At 57.7% G+C, this 17,628-nt stretch overlaps 1 protein-coding gene across 4 annotated transcripts in view; it reads right to left on the minus strand.

Annotated features, from left to right (window-relative positions):
• Positions 1-8,029: 8,029 nt before the first annotated feature.
• TOX2 (TOX high mobility group box family member 2) overlaps positions 8,030-17,628 on the minus strand; it is a 205,531-nt gene continuing 195,932 nt past the window's right edge. For all 4 annotated transcript variants that reach the window (XM_064167699.1, XM_064167696.1, XM_064167698.1 and 1 more), the window contains 4 exons: positions 16,212-16,292; positions 11,444-11,851; positions 10,696-10,826; positions 8,030-8,399 (listed from right to left, as the gene is read on the minus strand). In XM_064167699.1, coding sequence (XP_064023769.1) covers positions 8,363-8,399; positions 10,696-10,826; positions 11,444-11,851; positions 16,212-16,292 — 657 coding nt within the window. In that variant the 3' untranslated portion in view covers positions 8,030-8,362. The remainder of the gene's footprint in view (positions 8,400-10,695; positions 10,827-11,443; positions 11,852-16,211; positions 16,293-17,628) is intronic.

Consider the following 17,628-nt stretch of genomic DNA (forward strand, 5'->3'; position numbering starts at 1 on the left):
GTGCTGAGGCAGAGGAAGTTCCATGGCAACATGAGGAGGATTTTTTTCCCTGTGAGGGTGCCAGAGCCCTGGCACAGGCTGCCCAGGGGGGCTGTGGAGTCTCCCTCTCTGGAGCTATTCAAGCCCTGCCTGGATGTGTTCCTGTGTGATCTGGTGTAGGTGATCCTGCTGTGCAGGGAGCAGCTTCACCAGGACTGGCTGAGCCGTGGAGGTCCCTTCCAGCCCCTGACATTGTGTGTTTCTGTGAGGTCTGCCACTCACCACAAGCACTGCACAGCAGCTCTAATCCTGGCAGGACCTTTGGGGAAGGGAAACACTTCCTGAGGTGCAAGGGTGCCCTCAAAAGAGGACCAGGACCTCACTGAGGCTGGCACAAGACTTCTGTTTCTATCAGGTGCCACTGTTGTCAGGGTCCTGGGCTCTGTCAGATGAAGTCTTCTCCTTTGAGGTGTTTGATATTGCCTGTCAGGGCTGCTTTCCCTTCCACTCCATCAACTTCAGAGCACTGACACAGATGTAACAGACAAACTGGCCCTCCAGTGCCTCCAGGGCCTTTGTGGCATGGGACTGTGTTTGGTTTCTGTCTAGTGGGGCTTTGGCAGCAGGGGAGGTGCTATGGAGGTGGCTCCTCTGAGGAGCTCTGAGAAGTTCCCTGGCTATGGCTATGTCAGACCTGCCTGTGGCCAGTGGTGCCAGTGGTGCTGGCAGTGCCTCTGAGACCTGCCTGTGGCCAGTGATGCCAGTGGTGGTGGCAGTGCCTCTGAGACCTGCCTGTGGCCAGTGGTGCCAGTGGTGTTGGCAGTGCCTCTGAGACCTGCCTGTGGCCAGTGATGCCAGTGGTGGTGGCAGTGCCTCTGAGACCTGCCTGTGGCCAGTGATGCCAGTGGTGGTGGCAGTGCCTCTGAGACCTGCCTGTGGCCAGTGATGCCAGTGGTGGTGGCAGTGCCTCTGAGACCTGCCTGTGGCCAGTGATGCCAGTGGTGGTGGCAGTGCCTCTGAGACCTGCCTGTGGCCAGTGATGCCAGTGGTGCCAGCAGTGCCTCTGAGACCTGCCTGTGGCCAGTGGTGCCAGTGGTGGTTGCAGTGCTTCTGAGACCTGCCTGTGGCCAGTGATGCCAGTGCTGGTGGCAGTGCCTCTGAGACCTGCCTGTGGCCAGTGATGCCAGTGGTGGTGGCAGTGCCTCTGAGACCTGCCTGTGGCCAGTGATGCCAGTGGTGGTGGCAGTGCTTCTGGGACCTGCCTGTGGCCAGTGATGCCAGTGCTGGTGGCAGTGCCTCTGAGACCTGCCTGTGGCCAGTGGTGCCAGTGGTGGTTGCAGTGCTTCTGAGACCTGCCTGTGGCCAGTGGTGCCAGTGGTGGTGGCAGTGCTTCTGAGACCTGCCTGTGTCCAGTGGTGCCAGTGGTGGTGGCAGTGCCTCTGAGACCTGCCTGTGGCCAGTGGTGCCAGTGGTGGTGGCAGTGCCTCTGAGACCTGCCTGTGGCCAGTGATGCCAGTGGTGGTGGCAATGCCTCTGAGACCTGCCTGTGGCCAGTGATGCCAGTGGTGGTGGCAATGCCTCTGAGATATTTCAGAGGGGGAAATCCTGCTGGGCAAGCATTGCTGTGGCCTCCTCTGGCCCTGCTCCAACAGGTCCCTGCCTGTGTTGTGCTGAGGACTCCAGAGCTGGCTCCAGCACTGCAGGTGAGATCTCAGCAGAGCAGAGGGACAGGATCCCTTCCCTGCCCCTACTGCCCATACTGCTGGGGATCAGCCCAGGCCAGGGCTGGTTCTGGGCTGTGTGCACACAGTGCCAGCTCACATCCAGCTTTTCTGCCCCCAGCACCCCCAAGTCCACAGAGCTGCTCTCAAGATTCCTTGTGCTCTAAGGGTTAACTCTGATGAGATCCTGCTGATGAGATTTGTTAAACTCCCTATTACACCCTACAGTGCTGCTAATTATGTCTTCATAAACCAAAGCCAATTAGCCAGGTCTCTCCCTGCTGTGCCTCTCAGCCTCCCAGCTGTGGTGCCTCTTGCCTGGCTTCTGCCTCTCCTGTGTGCCCTGCCTCAGAGCTGACTTGGAGCCCTTTGAGGAGATCATTGGTGCTTCAGGACTGACCATGGAAGCACTGCAGCTCATCCTGTCCAGGAGCATGACCTCCAGGTGTGGAGGTGCTCAGGTGGGAGGGGAGGAGGTGGCAGAGCCAATATCCTTCTTCAAATGTGGGAAAATGGGAGAAGATGGAAGCACTGCAGCTCATCCTGTCCAGGAGCATGACCTCCAGGCATGGAGGTGCTCAGGTGGGAGGGGAGGAGGTGGCAGAGCCAAATCCATCCTCAAATATGGGAAAATGGGAGAAGATGGAAGCACTGCAGCTCATCCTGCCTAGGAGTACAACCTCCAGGTGTGGAGGTGTTCAGGTGGGAGGGGAGGAGGTGGCAGAGCCTATATCCTTCTTCAAATGTGGGAAAATGGGAGAAGATGGAAGCACTGCAGCTCATCCTGCCTAGGAGTACAACCTCCAGGTGTGGATGTGCTCAGGTGGGAGGGGAGAAGGTGGCAGAGCCAATATCCTTCTTCAAATGTGGGAAAATGGGAGAAGATGGAAGCACTGCAGCTCATCCTGTCCAGGAGTACAACCTCCAGGTGTGGTGGTGCTCAGGTGGGAGGGGAGGAGGTGGCAGAGCCAAATCCATCCTCAAATATGGGAAAATGGGAGAAGATGGAAGCACTGCAGCTCATCCTGTCCAGGAGCATGACCTCCAGGCATGGAGGTGCTCAGGTGGGAGGGGAGGAGGTGGCAGAGCCAATATCCTTCCTCAAATATGGGGAAATTACTGCAACAAGGAGAGTAATAAATTCTCCCCTGTCTTGAAAAGCAAGGGATTTGCTTTGTAAAGAGAGAGATTCAGGTGATCTGCCTGGAATGTAAAGGTGTTTAAAGGGAGGTTAGGCAGACAGGGAGGTTTTGGGATAGAACTGATCCTGCCCTGAGGTGCCCAGGGTGTTTGGATGGCTTCTTCAGACCCAGCTGCCATGTTTTCTATAGCCTTAATGATAGGCCAAGGGTTCAGACCAAGGTGAAGCTCACCCAGCCATGCCACTGCTGCCCAGCACTTTGCCCCCAGGTGCTGGCTGTCATCTGCTCACGGGGCTGGGCTGAACCTCTTAGAGGCTGGATGTACTCTATGAGTCAGCCAGGATGGAGAAGGCTTGGAGGGGATCTCCTTAGTGCCTATAAATACCTGAGGGGTGAGTGCCAAGATGAAGGTGCCAGACTCTTCATGGTGGTGTCCACTGATAGGACAAGGAGCAACAGGGATCAGCTGGAACACAGGAGGTTCAACCTCAACATGAAGTGAGGGTGAAGGTGTCCTGAAGCAGGCTGCCCAGAGAGGGTGTGAAGGCTCCTCTAGAAACTTTACAGACCCATCTGGATGTGTTCTGTGTGACCTGCCCTAGGTGATCCTGCTTGGGCAGTGAGGGGTGGACTGGATGATTTCTCTGATTCGATGGTGGGTGGGAGTCTTGGCTCCCATTTGCTTCCTTGGAGCAATCCCATGTCCACAATAAACAGCTAACAGCTGGGACACTGTTTAAGCACAGCTGCCATCATGCAAATTTGGAGGCTAGTAGAGACTGAAGTGCTCTGGACCCCATCTCAGCCTTTCTCATTAAGAACTTGGGTTCTCTGATAGCCAACTGCTCTGCATGCCTGAGCTGGCTCCTGCACCACTGCAGCTGGAGATGTGTCACCCCATGGCAGCTGGAGATGTTGTGCCACCCCATGGCAGCAGATGTTACCCCCATGGCAGCTGGAGATGTGTCACCCCATGGCAGCAGATGCTACCCCCATGGCAGCTGGAAATGTGTCACCCCATGGCAGCTGGAGATGTGTCACCCCATGGCAGCTGGAGATGTTACCCCCATGGCAGCTGGAAATGTGTCACCCCATGGCAGCTGGAGATGTGTCACCCCATGGCAGCAGATGTTACCCCCATGGCAGCTGGAAATGTGTCACCCCATGGCAGCAGATGCTACCCCCATGGCAGCTGGAGATGTGTCACCCCATGGCAGCAGATGCTACCCCCATGGCAGCTGGAGATGTGTCACCCCCATGGCAGCAGATGTTACCCCCATGGCAGCTGGAAATGTGTCACCCCATGGCAGCTGGAGATGTTACCCCCATGGCAGCTGGAAATGTGTCACCCCATGGCAGCTGGAGATGTTACCCCCATGGCAGCTGGAAATGTGTCACCCCATGGTAGCAGATGTTACCCCCATGGCAGCTGGAGATGTGTCACCCCATGGCAGCTGGAAATGTGTCACCCCATGGCAGCTGGAAATGTGTCACCCCATGGCAGCTGGAGATGTTACCCCCATGGCAGCTGGAAATGTGTCACCCCATGGCAGCTGGAGATGTTACCCCCATGGCAGCTGGAAATGTGTCACCCCATGGCAGCTGGAAATGTGTCACCCCATGGCAGCTGGAGATGTTACCCCCATGGCAGCTGGAAATGTGTCACCCCATGGTAGCAGATGTTACCCCCATGGCAGCTGGAAATGTGTCACCCCATGGCAGCAGATGTTACCCCCATGGCAGCTGGAGATGTGTCACCCCATGGCAGCTGGAGATGTTACCCCCATGGCAGCTGGAAATGTGTCACCCCATGGCAGCTGGAGATGTGTCACCCCATGGCAGCTGGAGATGTTACCCCCATGGCAGCTGGAAATGTGTCACCCCATGGCAGCTGGAGATGTGTCACCCCATGGCAGCTGGAGATGTGTCACCCCATGGCAGCAGAAGTTACCCTCATGGCAGCTGGAAATGTGTCACCCCATGGCAGCTGGAGATGTGTCACCCCATGGCAGCAGATGTTACCCCCATGGCAGCTGGAAATGTGTCACCCCATGGCAGAAGATGTTACCCCCATGGCAGCAGATGTTACCCCCATGGCAGCTGGAAATGTGTCACCCCATGGCAGCTGGAAATGTGTCACCCCATGGCAGCAGATGTTACCCCCATGGCAGCTGGAGATGTGTCACCCCATGGCAGCTGGAAATGTGTCACCCCATGGCAGCAGAAGTTACCCCCATGGCAGCTGGAAATGTGTCACCCCATGGCAGCAGAAGTTACCCCCATGGCAGCTGGAAATGTGTCACCCCATGGCAGCAGATGTTACCCCCATGGCAGCTGGAGATTTATCACCCCATGGTAGCAGATGTTACCCCCATGGCAGCTGGAAATGTATCACCCCATGGCAGCTGGAAATGTGTCACCCCATGGCAGCTGGAGATGTGTCACCCCATGGCAGCAGATGTTACCCCCATGGCAGCTGGAGATGTGTCACCCCATGGCAGCTGGAGATGTGTCACCCCATGGCAGCTGGAAATGTGTCACCCCATGGCAGCTGGAAATGTGTCACCCCATGGCAGAAGATGTTACCCCCATGGCAGCTGGAAATGTGTCACCCCATGGCAGCAGATGTTACCCCCATGGCAGCTGGAGATGTGTTACTCTATGGCAGCCACTGGCCCTTTGCCTGCAGACAAACAGGAGCAGCCCACACCAACACTGGCAGGCTGGCTATAAAGTCCTTAAGAGCCATGGGTATGGCTTAAATTGGCAGGGTCATCTTGCCACCTAGGAGACCTTCTTGCTGGAGAAGAGTGGCCTCAAAGGCATTGGGTGACTTGTTCTAGTGGGAGGTGTCCCTGCCTATGACGAGGGGTTTGGACTTGGATGATCTTTGAGGTCCCTTCCAACCTAAACCATTCTATGATTCTACAATTCAATGATTCAAAACCACTGTCAGAGCAACACAAAAATGAAGCAGCTGAGGGCTTCCTGCTGAGGTCCACCAGAGTTACTTGGTCAGAGGGGGGTTGGAGTCATAGAATCATAGAATCAACCAGGTTGGAAGAGACTTAAGCTGGAGGTGTTCAAGAAAAGACTGGATGAGGCATTTAGTGCCATGGTCTAGATGACTGGATAGGGCTGGGTGCTAGGATGGACTGGATGAGCTTGGAGGTCTCTTCCAACCTGCTTGATTCTATGATTCTATGATCCAGCCCAACCTAGCACCCAGCCCTGCCCAACCAACCACACCATGGCACTAAGTGCCCCAGCCAGGCTTGGCTGCAACACCTCCAGCCACGGCCACTCCACCACCTCCCTGGGCAGCCCATTCCAGTGCCAGTCACTCTCTGTGGCAACAACTTCCTAACATCCAGCCTAGACCTCTCCTGGCTCAACATGACACTGTGCTCCTTCCTTCTGCTGCTGGCTGCCTGGCAGCAGAGCCCAACCCCACCTGGCTACAGCCTCCCTGCAGGCAGCTGCAGGCAGCAATGAGCTCTGCCCTGAGCCTCCTCTGCTGCAGGCTGCACCCCCCCAGCTCCCTCAGCCTCTCCTCACAGGGCTCTGCTCCAGGCCCCTCCCCAGCCTTGCTGCCCTTCTCCAAACACCTTCCAGCACCTCAACAGCTCTCTGCAATTCAGGAGCCCAGAACTGGACACAGCACTCAAGGTGTGCCCTGAGCAGTGCTGAGCACAGGGGCACAAGAACCTCCCTTGCCCTGCTGCCCACACTGCTCCTGAGCCAGCCCAGGATGCCATGGAGTCATGGACCTCTGGAGTTGATGATCTCCAGAAGTTCCTTCCAACCCTTCCCACACTGTGAAGGCTCAGGTGTGGAGCTTGGGCTCCGATGTGTCCCTAGAAGAAGGAGATCTTTGCTTCCATTCTAGTTCCATCTCTTTTATTACAAAGAAAGATAAGATAAGCATTGGTGAACCAAATGTGCCAGGGCTGGGTAGGGGTGGGGAGGAGGAAGGGGGTGTGTGTGAGTGTGTGTGTGTGTGAAGGAGGGGGGGACAATGACACCCTCAACCAAAATAGAAGAGAGGGGGGGAGGGAGAAAAACAACCCACCCACCAAAACCAACCCAACCAATGCACCTTGGGAGAAACTGGAAGGATGCTCTACTCCTTCATCAATAGATCAGAAAGGAACCAACCAACAATAAAATAAACACCCCCTCCCCCCCAGCAATTTTTAAACAGATGAACATGTGGCAGGAGGCAAAGAGAAAATAATCATCTCTATACTGATGCCATACAACTATGTGGGTAGAAAGTGCCCATGGCTTGCTGTACAGACAATAGAAAGGAGTTTGGCAGGCTGCTTCTGGTTGCTTTTTCCCCCCCCCCCCCACCTCTCCATCCCTACCCCTCCCCTCTCTCTCTCTCTCTCTTTTTTTTTTTGCTATGTATAACAACTAAAAAAAAACAAAAAAAAAGTGCTACAGTTAATAGAAAAATGCTTTCAGGTTCTTCTTTTTTCCCTTGTGCTAGAAAGTAAACTACTCCTTAGTTCCTCTCTCTCTCTCCTTTTTGTTTCACCAAAAAAAAATAAGAGCAATTCCCCCCCCAGAAAAAAAAAAACCCAAACCAAATCCCAACAAAACCAAACCCAAACCAACCCAAAAAAAACCAGAAAGGAAACTCTGAAAGATGTCTTTAGCACAGCTCTAAAACACTTAGTAAACTACTTACAACTATCCAACAATTCAGCATCTGTCTCATGGTTTTGCTCTTGGAGTTTTGCCTTCTGCCCTCTCCTCCCTCCCACCTTAGCAAGAGTTGCATCGAGTCTATTATTTGCTGCTGCTGCTGCTGCTGCTGCCAGACAACTCCAAGGCCCTTTGCCATGTACAATATTCACACAAACTTCACATTTTTTTTTCTTGCACAAAGTTTAGTGCTGGGAGCAAGTCAAGAAACAACAAAAAAAATCCCCCCCCCCCTCCCCAGACTGCATCCTCCTACTGAGCTGACCTTAATGTTGTGGGACACCAGCCCCTGGGTATGAGGTTTGCATCTAAAAGCGATGGGCTGGGAAATCAAAGGGGTTTGGAGCTAAGCTGATGGCAAGCAGGAAAAGTGGTGTCCTTCTTTCTGTTATTATTATCACTGTTACTATTATTACATCTTTTATTTGTTGCTTTTGTGGTTATTTGAATATTAAAAAAAAGAAAACATTGAGATTATTTATTCTTTTTCTCTTTTTATCTTGTTCTTTACAAGCCAGGAAGATATTTTTTTTTGGCCTTCCACAGAAAGTAGACTTAAAAAAAAAACACAATAAAACAACAAAAAAAAATATCCCCCCCTCAAAAATAAAATAAAAGGAGAAATCAACTGAAAAAAAGAAAGAGAAGAAGAAAACTGCTCTTAGAGCCTGGTAACGAAGCCAGCGCCGAGGTGCAGTGGTAGCTCTCTCATCCCTACGACTCGCTCGGTGCCTCTCTGGGTAGTCTGTAAGATAGACCCTCTCAAGTGTCCTTCATCAGAGCCTCCTCTGAAAGAGATGGTGAGGTTTAGGTGAGGTAGAGTGCCTTGTCCCTTGGCAGCATGCTGTAAAGAGAAAGGAGAGGCGCGAAGTGAGAACGGGCAAGGGAAAGGGGCAGGAAGTCATCGCCGCGGCGGTGAAGTTGGGGCTGTTCAAGGCAGGACTGGACGTGGCACTTGGTGCCATGGTCTGGCCTTGAGCTCTGTGGTAAAGGGTTGGACTGGATGATCTGTGAGGTCTCTTCCAACCTTGGTGATACTGTGACACTGTGATACTGTGACACTGTGACGCTGTGATGCTGTGATGCTGTGAAGTTGGCATTGGCGCAGCTGCTCGCGCAGCCCTTCCCAGCTGGGTCGTGGCAATAGGTCAGCCAGGCCAATCCCCCTGCAGTCAGCTACTGTGTGCAGCTCTGGAGCCCTCAATACAAGACTGGGTGCAGTGTGCCCAGCTGGCCAAGAGAGCCAGTGACATCCTGGCCTGCATCAGGAATGGTGTGGCCAGCAGGAGCAGGGAGGTCATTCTGCCCCTGTACTCTGCACTGCTTAGACCACACCTTGAGTGCTGTGTTCAGTTCTGGGCCCCCCAGTTTAGGAGAGACATTGAGATGCTTGAGCATGTCCAGAGAAGGGCAACGAGGCTGGGGAGAGGCCTTGAGCACAGCCCTACGAGGAGAGGCTGAGGGAGCTGGGATTGGTTAGCCTGGAGAAGAGGAGGCTCAGGGCAGACCTTATTGCTGTCTGCAACTACCTGAGGGGTGGTTGTGGCCAGGAGGAGGTTGCTCTCTTCTCTCAGGTGGCCAGCACCAGAACGAGAGGACACAGCCTCAGGCTGTGCCAGGGGAGATTTAGGCTGGAGGTGAGGAGAAAGTTCTTCCCTGAGAGAGTCATTGGACACTGGAATGGGCTGCCCGGGGAGGTGGTGGAGTCGCCGTCCCTGGAGCTGTTCAAGGCAGGACTGGACGTGGCACTTGGTGCCATGGTCTGGCCTTGAGCTCTGTGCTAAAGGGTTGGGCTTGATGATCTGTGAGGTCTCTTCCAACCCTGATGATACTGTACTGTACTGTACTGTACTGTGATACTGTACTGTCTGCAGAGACTTGAGGAGGGGTCCCCAGTGGCAGAGTCCAGCCCAGTCCCCTCAGGCAGGCAGGCAGGCAGCAGCCATATTCTAATGGCTCAGGAAGTTATTTACTTCCCTGAGAGAAATAAATGTCTGTACAGTCTGTGCCCAGCCCAGCAGCTGTAAATGCACTGCTGGCACAGACAGGAGCTGTGCTCTGAAAAGGCTGGGAGCTGGCTGTTATCTCCCCTGAAAGCACAATGTTCCAGCACTTCAGGCAAACCAAACAATGCTCAGAAGCTACCAAAGCCTCTTCCCTACCTGCTCTCCCCCACCAGCCATGTGCCTGTTAGAGCACAAAAGCAGGCTCCAAACGATTACTGTGGAGCCAAAAGGAGTGGATTAGGCAGAGGTTGGAAACAGCTTTGCCACCCTCCTCGTGGCCCAGCTTGGAGGCTATGCTGAGGTTGCTGTTTATGGGGGAATGGAAGCAGCACTGAAGGGAGAGCAGAGCTTGCTGATGCTGCATTTGTGCCAGAGCTTGTAGGGGGTAAGGGGGAAGGTCTTTGCAGGTGGCTGTGGTCTTCTCCTGAAAGGTGCAGGGGATCAGGATCCTGTGGCTCCTGGGAGGCTGAGGCTTCATGCACTACTGTGGTGAACAGCTGAACAGCAGGAGAAACCTCTTTGCTGTGAGGGTGCTGGAGCAGGCTGCCCACAGAGGTTGGTGGAGTCTCTTTTCTGGAGAGGTTCTAAACCCACCTGGGCATTGTGCTCCTGGGCAAGCTGCTGGGGGTGCCCTACTTTAGCAGGGGGTTGGATGATCTCCAGAGGTCCCCTTCCAACTCTCACCACTCTGTGACACTGTAAAGACCCAGGGCCAATGAAGGAGCCACTGCTAGAGACAGCAACGGGGTGGTGGTGGTGGCCTTAGTGATTAGGAACAGAAGGAGGCTGGCTATGGCCATGGCCACCTTCAAACCCCCAGGGGCTCTGCTTGGGAGCCTGAGCTTCCCTGGCCTGCTGTGAAAGGAAACATGTCCAACCCTCCCACTGCTGATGGGATGGAAACACAACAAAAGGAAACCTTCCTCTGCCCAGTGAAGAATTCACCTGTGAGTTTTAAGCTACCTGCTCCCATACCATCACCTTGTGAGCCTGGGAGAAGGAACCCTGCACTTCATTGACCACAATCACCCCACCAGCTTGCTGCACAGTTCAGGGCAGATTCTCAGCTGTTGCACACTGTCACAGTTCAGGTAGCAGGGAGGGCAATAGGAAGGTGCTGGTTTGTCTACTGGCCTGCAGTGGTTAATCCCACACTCCCTGCTGGGGTAGTCGTTGTCCCACTCAGTGCTTCCTGGGGGGTTTGATGCACCAGGTGAACGGGGCCCAACGCTGTTCTGAAACTCAGATGAAAGATGGGAGAAGTCCTGCAGGGTGGAAAGGAGAGGAAGGGTCAGAGGAGTGCAAACAGCAGCAGAGGCAGCAGATAAAACCAGACTGCAAGGCGAGATTAGGGCTAGGAAGATGATGAAGGGGCTGGAGCACTGCCCTGTGAGGAGAGGCTGGGGCACCTGGGGCTGTCTGGGCTCTTGAAGAGAAGGCTGAGAGGGGATCTGGTCAATGTTTATAACCATCTGAGGGCTGGGGGGCAAGAGAGAGGGGACAAACTCTTCTCACTTGTGCCCTGTGACAGGACAAGGGGCAATGGATGGAAACTACAGCAAAGGAAGTTGCATCTCAACATGAGAAAGAACTTCTTGCCTGGAAGGGTCCCAGAGCCCTGGCACAGGCTGCCCAGAGAGGTTGTGGAGTCTCCTTCTCTGGAGCCTTTCCAGCCCTGCCTGGATGTGCTCCTCTGTGACCTGAGCTGGACTCTATGCTCCTGCTCTGGCAAGGGGGGTTGGACTGGATGGTCTATGAAGGTCCCTTCCAACCCCTGTGATCCTGGGATCCAAACCATCCAGGAACCAAGAGAGCCAAGGAGAAGAGGGGAAATGATGCAGCTTGTGCTGCAAACCCTCCCCCCCCTCCAACAAGCCCTTACCTGCTGCCCGGGAGGTGAGGCGTTCATGGGGGGCTGTACCTGTAGTGCCATGGGGGGGGACAGGAGGGGCTGCTGGGGGACCTGCTGCATGCTGAGGGGCTGGCTGAGGAGGGAGCTCTGCGGGTGGTGCAAGGAGAGCTGCTGGTGGAGGGGGGGACTGATTTGGAAGGAGGGTGGTGGGGAGGCACTGATGCTAGGCAGCAGGGGTTTGGAGGTGAGGGTCCGGGGGAGGCCGGGGTGGGGGTGGCTGCGGTAGCTCTGCAGGTCTGATGGGGACAAGAAGGAGCCCAGGCCGGGGTAGGGCGAGGAAGCCTGCGGTGGCATCGGGTACATGGGCTGCTTGGGGGGGATCAGTTTGGAAGGTGGATTGCTCTGGGCACTTTTTGTTTCCCCCTGGTCAGCAGAGCTCTGTAGGAAGACAGAAGAGAGGGAACATGGTTACATGTCCATCCAGCCGTGCTTACCTGTGCATCCTGCCCTGGCTCCTGCCTGCATCCTGCCCTGGCTCCTGCCTGCATCCTGCCCTGGCTCCTGCCTGCATCCTGCCCCTGGCTCCTGCCCTCTCCCACCAGGCACCATCTGCATGCCCAGCCCCATGGCTCCTGCCCTCTCCCACCAGGCACCATGTCCATCCTGCCCCTGGCTCCTACCCTCTCCCACCAGGCACCATGTCCATCCTGCCCCTGGCTCCTGCCCTCTCCCACCAGGCACCATGTGCATGCCCAGCCCCATGGCTCCTGCCCCTCTCCCACCAGGCACCATCTGCATGCCCAGCCCCATGGCTCCTGCCCTCTCCCACCAGGCACCATGTCCATCCTGCCCCTGGCTCCTACCCTCTCCCACCAGGCACCACGTGCATGCCCAGCCCCATGGCTCCTGTCCTCTCCCACCAGGCACCATGTGCATGCCCAGCCCCTGGCTCCTGCCCTCTCCCACCAGGCACCATCTGCATGCCCAGCCCTCTGGCTCCTGCCCTCTCCCACCAGGCACCATGTGCATGCCCAGCCCCATGGCTCCTGCCCCTCTCCCACCAGGCACCATGTGCATGCCCAGCCCCATGGCTCCTGCCCTCTCCCACCAGGCACCATGTGCATGCCCAGCCCCATGGCTCCTGCCCTCTCCCACCAGGCACCATGTGCATCCTGCCCCTGGCTCCTGCCCTCTCCCACCAGGCACCATGTGCATGCCCAGCCCTCTGGCTCCTGCCCTCTCCCACCAGGCACCATGTGCATGCCCAGCCCCATGGCTCCTGCCCTCTCCCACCAGGCACCATGTGATGCCTAGCCCTCTGGCTCCTGCCCTCTCCCACCAGGCACCATGTGCATGCCCAGCCCCATGGCTCCTGCCCTCTCCCACCAGGCACCATGTGCATCCTGCCCCTGGCTCCTGCCCTCTCCCACCAGGCACCATGTCCATCCTGCCCCTGGCTCCTACCCTCTCCCACCAGGCACCATCTGCATGCCCAGCCCCATGGCTCCTGCCCTCTCCCACCAGGCACCATGTGCATGCCCAGCCCCATGGCTCCTGCCCTCTCCCACCAGGCACCATGTGCATGCCCAGCCCCTGGCTCCTGCCCTCTCCCACAAGGCACCATGTGCATGCCCAGCCCCATGGCTCTTGCCCTCCCCCACCAGGCACCATGTGCATGCCCAGCCCCATGGCTCCTGCCCTCTCCCACCAGGCACCATGTGCATGCCCAGCCCCATGGCTCCTGCCCTCCCCCACCAGGCACCATGTGCATGCCCAGCCCCATGGCTCCTGCCCCTCTCCCACCAGGCACCATGTGCATGCCCAGCCCCATGGCTCCTGCCCTCTCCCACCAGGCACCATGTGCATGCCCAGCCCCATGGCTCCTGCCCTCTCCCACCAGGCACCATGTGCATGCCCAGCCCCATGGCTCCTGCCCTCTCCCACCAGGCACCATGTGCATCCTGCCCCTGGCTCCTGCCCTCTCCCACCAGGCACCATGTGCATGCCCAGCCCCATGGCTCCTGCCCTCCCCCACCAGGCACCATGTGCATGCCCAGCCCCATGGCTCTTGCCCTCCCCCACCAGGCACCATGTGCATGCCCAGCCCCATGGCTCCTGCCCTCTCCCACCAGGCACCATGTGCATGCCCAGCCCCATGGCTCCTGCCCTCTCCCACCAGGCACCATCTGCATGCCCAGCCCCATGGCTCCTGCCCTCTCCCACCAGGCACCATGTGCATGCCCAGCCCCATGGCTCCTGCCCTCTCCCACCAGGCACCATGTGCATCCTGCCCCTGGCTCCTGCCCTCTCCCACCAGGCACCATGTGCATGCCCAGCCCCTTGCTCCTGCCCTCTCCCACCAGGCACCATGTGCATGCCCAGCCCCTGGCTCCTGCCCTCTCCCACAAGGCACCATGTGCATGCCCAGCCCCATGGCTCCTGCCCTCCCCCACCAGGCACCATGTGCATGCCCAGCCCCATGGCTCTTGCCCTCCCCCACCAGGCACCATGTGCATGCCCAGCCCCATGGCTCCTGCCCTCTCCCACCAGGCACCATGTGCATGCCCAGCCCCATGGCTCCTGCCCTCCCCCACCAGGCACCATCTGCATGCCCAGCCCCATGGCTCTTGCCCTCCCCCACCAGGCACCATGTGCATGCCCAGCCCCATGGCTCCTGCCCTCTCCCACCAGGCACCATGTGCATGCCCAGCCCCATGGCTCCTGCCCTCTCCCACCAGGCACCATGTGCATGCCCAGCCCCATGGCTCCTGCCCTCTCCCACCAGGCACCATGTGCATGCCCAGCCCCATGGCTCCTGCCCTCTCCCACCAGGCACCATGTGCATCCTGCCCCTGGCTCCTGCCCTCTCCCACCAGGCACCATGTGCATGCCCAGCCCCATGGCTCCTGCCCTCTCCCACCAGGCACCATGTGCATGCCCAGCCCCTTGCTCCTGCCCTCTCCCACCAGGCACCATCTGCATGCCCAGCCCCATGGCTCCTGCCCTCTCCCACCAGGCACCATCTGCATGCCCAGCCCCATGGCTCCTGCCCTCTCCCACCAGGCACCATGTGCATGCCCAGCCCCATGGCTCCTGCCCTCTCCCACCAGGCACCATGTGCATCCTGCCCCTGGCTCCTGCCCTCTCCCACCAGGCACATTGTGCATGCCCAGCCCTCTGGCTCCTGCCCTCTCCCACCAGGCACCATGTGCATGCCCAGCCCCATGGCTCCTGCCCTCTCCCACCAGGCACCATGTGCATGCCCAGCCCCATGGCTCCTGCCCTCTCCCCCCAGGCACCATGTGCATGCCCAGCCCCATGGCTCCTGCCCTCTCCCACCAGGCACCATGTGCATGCCCAGCCCCATGGCTCCTGCCCTCTCCCACCAGGCACCATGTGCATGCCCAGCCCCTTGCTCCTGCCCTCTCCCACAAGGCACCATGTGCATGCCCAGCCCCATGGCTCCTGCCCTCTCCCACCAGGCACCATGTGCATGCCCAGCCCCTTGCTCCTGCCCTCTCCCACAAGGCACCATGTGCATGCCCAGCCCCTTGCTCCTGCCCTCTCCCACCAGGCACCATGTGCATGCCCAGCCCCATGGCTCCTGCCCTCTCCCACCAGGCACCATGTGCATGCCCAGCCCCTTGCTCCTGCCCTCTCCCACCAGGCACCATCTGCATGCCCAGCCCCATGGCTCCTGCCCTCTCCCACCAGGCACCATCTGCATGCCCAGCCCCATGGCTCCTGCCCTCTCCCACCAGGCACCATCTGCATGCCCAGCCCCATGGCTCCTGCCCTCTCCCACCAGGCACCATGTGCATCCTGCCCCTGGCTCCTGCCCTCTCCCACCAGGCACCATCTGCATGCCCAGCCCCATGGCTCCTGCCCTCTCCCACCAGGCACCATCTGCATGCCCAGCCCCATGGCTCCTGCCCTCTCCCACCAGGCACCATGTGCATCCTGCCCCTGGCTCCTGCCCTCTCCCACAAGGCACCATCTGCATGCCCAGCCCCATGGCTCCTGCCCTCTCCCACCAGGCACCATGTGCATGCCCAGCCCCATGGCTCCTGCCCTCTCCCACCAGGCACCATGTGCATGCCCAGCCCCATGGCTCCTGCCCTCTCCCACCAGGCACCATGTGCATCCTGCCCCTGGCTCCTGCCCTCTCCCACAAGGCACCATGTGCATGCCCAGCCCCTTGCTCCTGCCCTCTCCCACCAGGCACCATGTGCATGCCCAGCCCCATGGCTCCTGCCCTCTCCCACCAGGCACCATCTGCATGCCCAGCCCTGTGGCTTGCTGGGTGACCACAGGCTGGTTGCAACATCCATATCTGGGTGATTTGAGTCCAGCAGCTCAACCAGGGGGGCATTAATTGGTGTGGAGGCACACTGCACTGGGCTGGTGAGCCCAGGACTGGGGTCTCACACTCCCAGGTCATATTTGGTGTCAACTCATGTGAGTTGTCTTCCTGCCCTTTCCAGCACTCCCTTCTTGCTGCACTCACAGCCTGAGAAACCAGCACAAGGAGCAGCCACTGGTGATGGAGACAAGCAGCAGGGACCCCTTTGTCCCCTGCTGTGACATCTGCTGGTGAAGACAACCCAAAGAGGGTTCTCATTTCAGGGTGCTGAGGGCAGAAGGCAGCCTGGTGCCTGCCCTAACTGTGGAGCAGTAGCCCCTGGGGCAGGTGGCCAACCCTGGCACAGCCCTGCCAGCAGGAAGACCTCACATTTCTGGTCGACCAGAGAGTCCTGTGAGCTGCAGCTAACTCAGCACCAGCAGGCCCAGCTGGTACCTTGGAGACGAGGCTGGCCCTGTAGGCTGCCAGGGCTTTCAGGTACTCCTTCTTGGCAGCTTCTGTTTTCCTCTTGTATGCCTGAAACGAGCAAGCAATGGACAGGAGTTAATGAAGAGCAACAAGCTGCTGCTGGGCTCAGATGCACCTTGCCTGCTCAGCAGGACCCCACTCTGCTGAGGCTGTTCCTGCACATACAGGTGTGTGAAAACCTGCTGGAATTCCCCTCAGATCCAGCACACAAAGGCTCTCCCTGACTCAGACCACTCTGGGATGCTGGGAGGCACTGCAGGTCAGAGTGGTCAGTGTGCCCAGGCAGATGGTTATGCACATCTGCTGTAAGAGACACAACCTGCTTTTACAGAGTCAGCTCTCTGAAATCAGCTCCCAGCAGGATCTGGGGCTGGGGGCAGGCTTGGAAGAGCCAAAATTCCCAAAGGAGAAGTGTAGCTGAAAAAGAGGTGGGACATCCAGAAATCCTAAAGCACTTTGTTTTCCTGCCTTTCCTGGTACTGAGCCTTTAGAGCTCAGACCTCCAGCTCTTCTCTGCAGTCCTGCCAGCTGGGGTGTGCTTGCCTGGCACAGAAAAGAGGAGATTTTTAGCCTGCTCTGATGGGTTGGGGAGTTTGGGTTTGCAGGGCAAACAGCAAGGACCAGGAGAGGCTGCAGCCCTAAGGAAGAAGTAATTAAGCTCTGTAAGACTGAATGATTAGCTCAGAGCAGGGCCTGCTGGGACAGGACAAGAAGTGATGGCTTCAGACTGGGAGAGGGAGATTCAGACTAGAGGGAAGAAATTCTTTCTGCTGAGGGTGGTGAGACATTGGCTCAGGGTGCCCAGACAGGTGGTAGATGCCCCCACCCCAGGTCAGGCAGTCTGGAGCTCTGAGCATCCTGTTCTAGCTGCAGATGTCCCTGCTGACTGCAGGGGGATTTGAGCCAGATGACCTTTGCAGGTCCTTTCCAACCCAAACCATTCCACAGCTCTATGATTCCTCCATCTCATGCCTGTGATAAGACATCCACCATGGCTGTTCCACAGTGCTTGGTCACTTCTTGCCCAGCATTTAGCCCAGATGGTCCTCCCCACAGATGACCTGCAGAGGGACCTGGATGGGTGGGCAGAGGCCAATGGGATGAGACTGAACAAGGCCAAGGGCAGGGTTCTGTACTTTGGCCACAACAACCCCAAGCAGCACTACAGGCTGGGGACTGAGTGGCTGAGAGCAGCCAGGCAGAGAGGGAGCTGGGGGTGCTGGGAGAGAGGAGCTGCAGAGGAGGCAGCAGTGCCCAGGTGGGCAGCAGAGCCAATGGCATCCTGGGCTGGCTCAGGAGCAGTGTGGGCAGCAGGACAAGGGAGGTTCTTGTGCCCCTGTACTGACATTCTTCCCTGTGTTCTTCCCCTGTAAGGACAGGACCA

Source organism: Pogoniulus pusillus, chromosome 29 (genome assembly GCF_015220805.1).
Source record: "Pogoniulus pusillus isolate bPogPus1 chromosome 29, bPogPus1.pri, whole genome shotgun sequence".
In the NCBI taxonomy this organism is placed as follows: Eukaryota; Metazoa; Chordata; class Aves; order Piciformes; family Lybiidae; genus Pogoniulus; species Pogoniulus pusillus.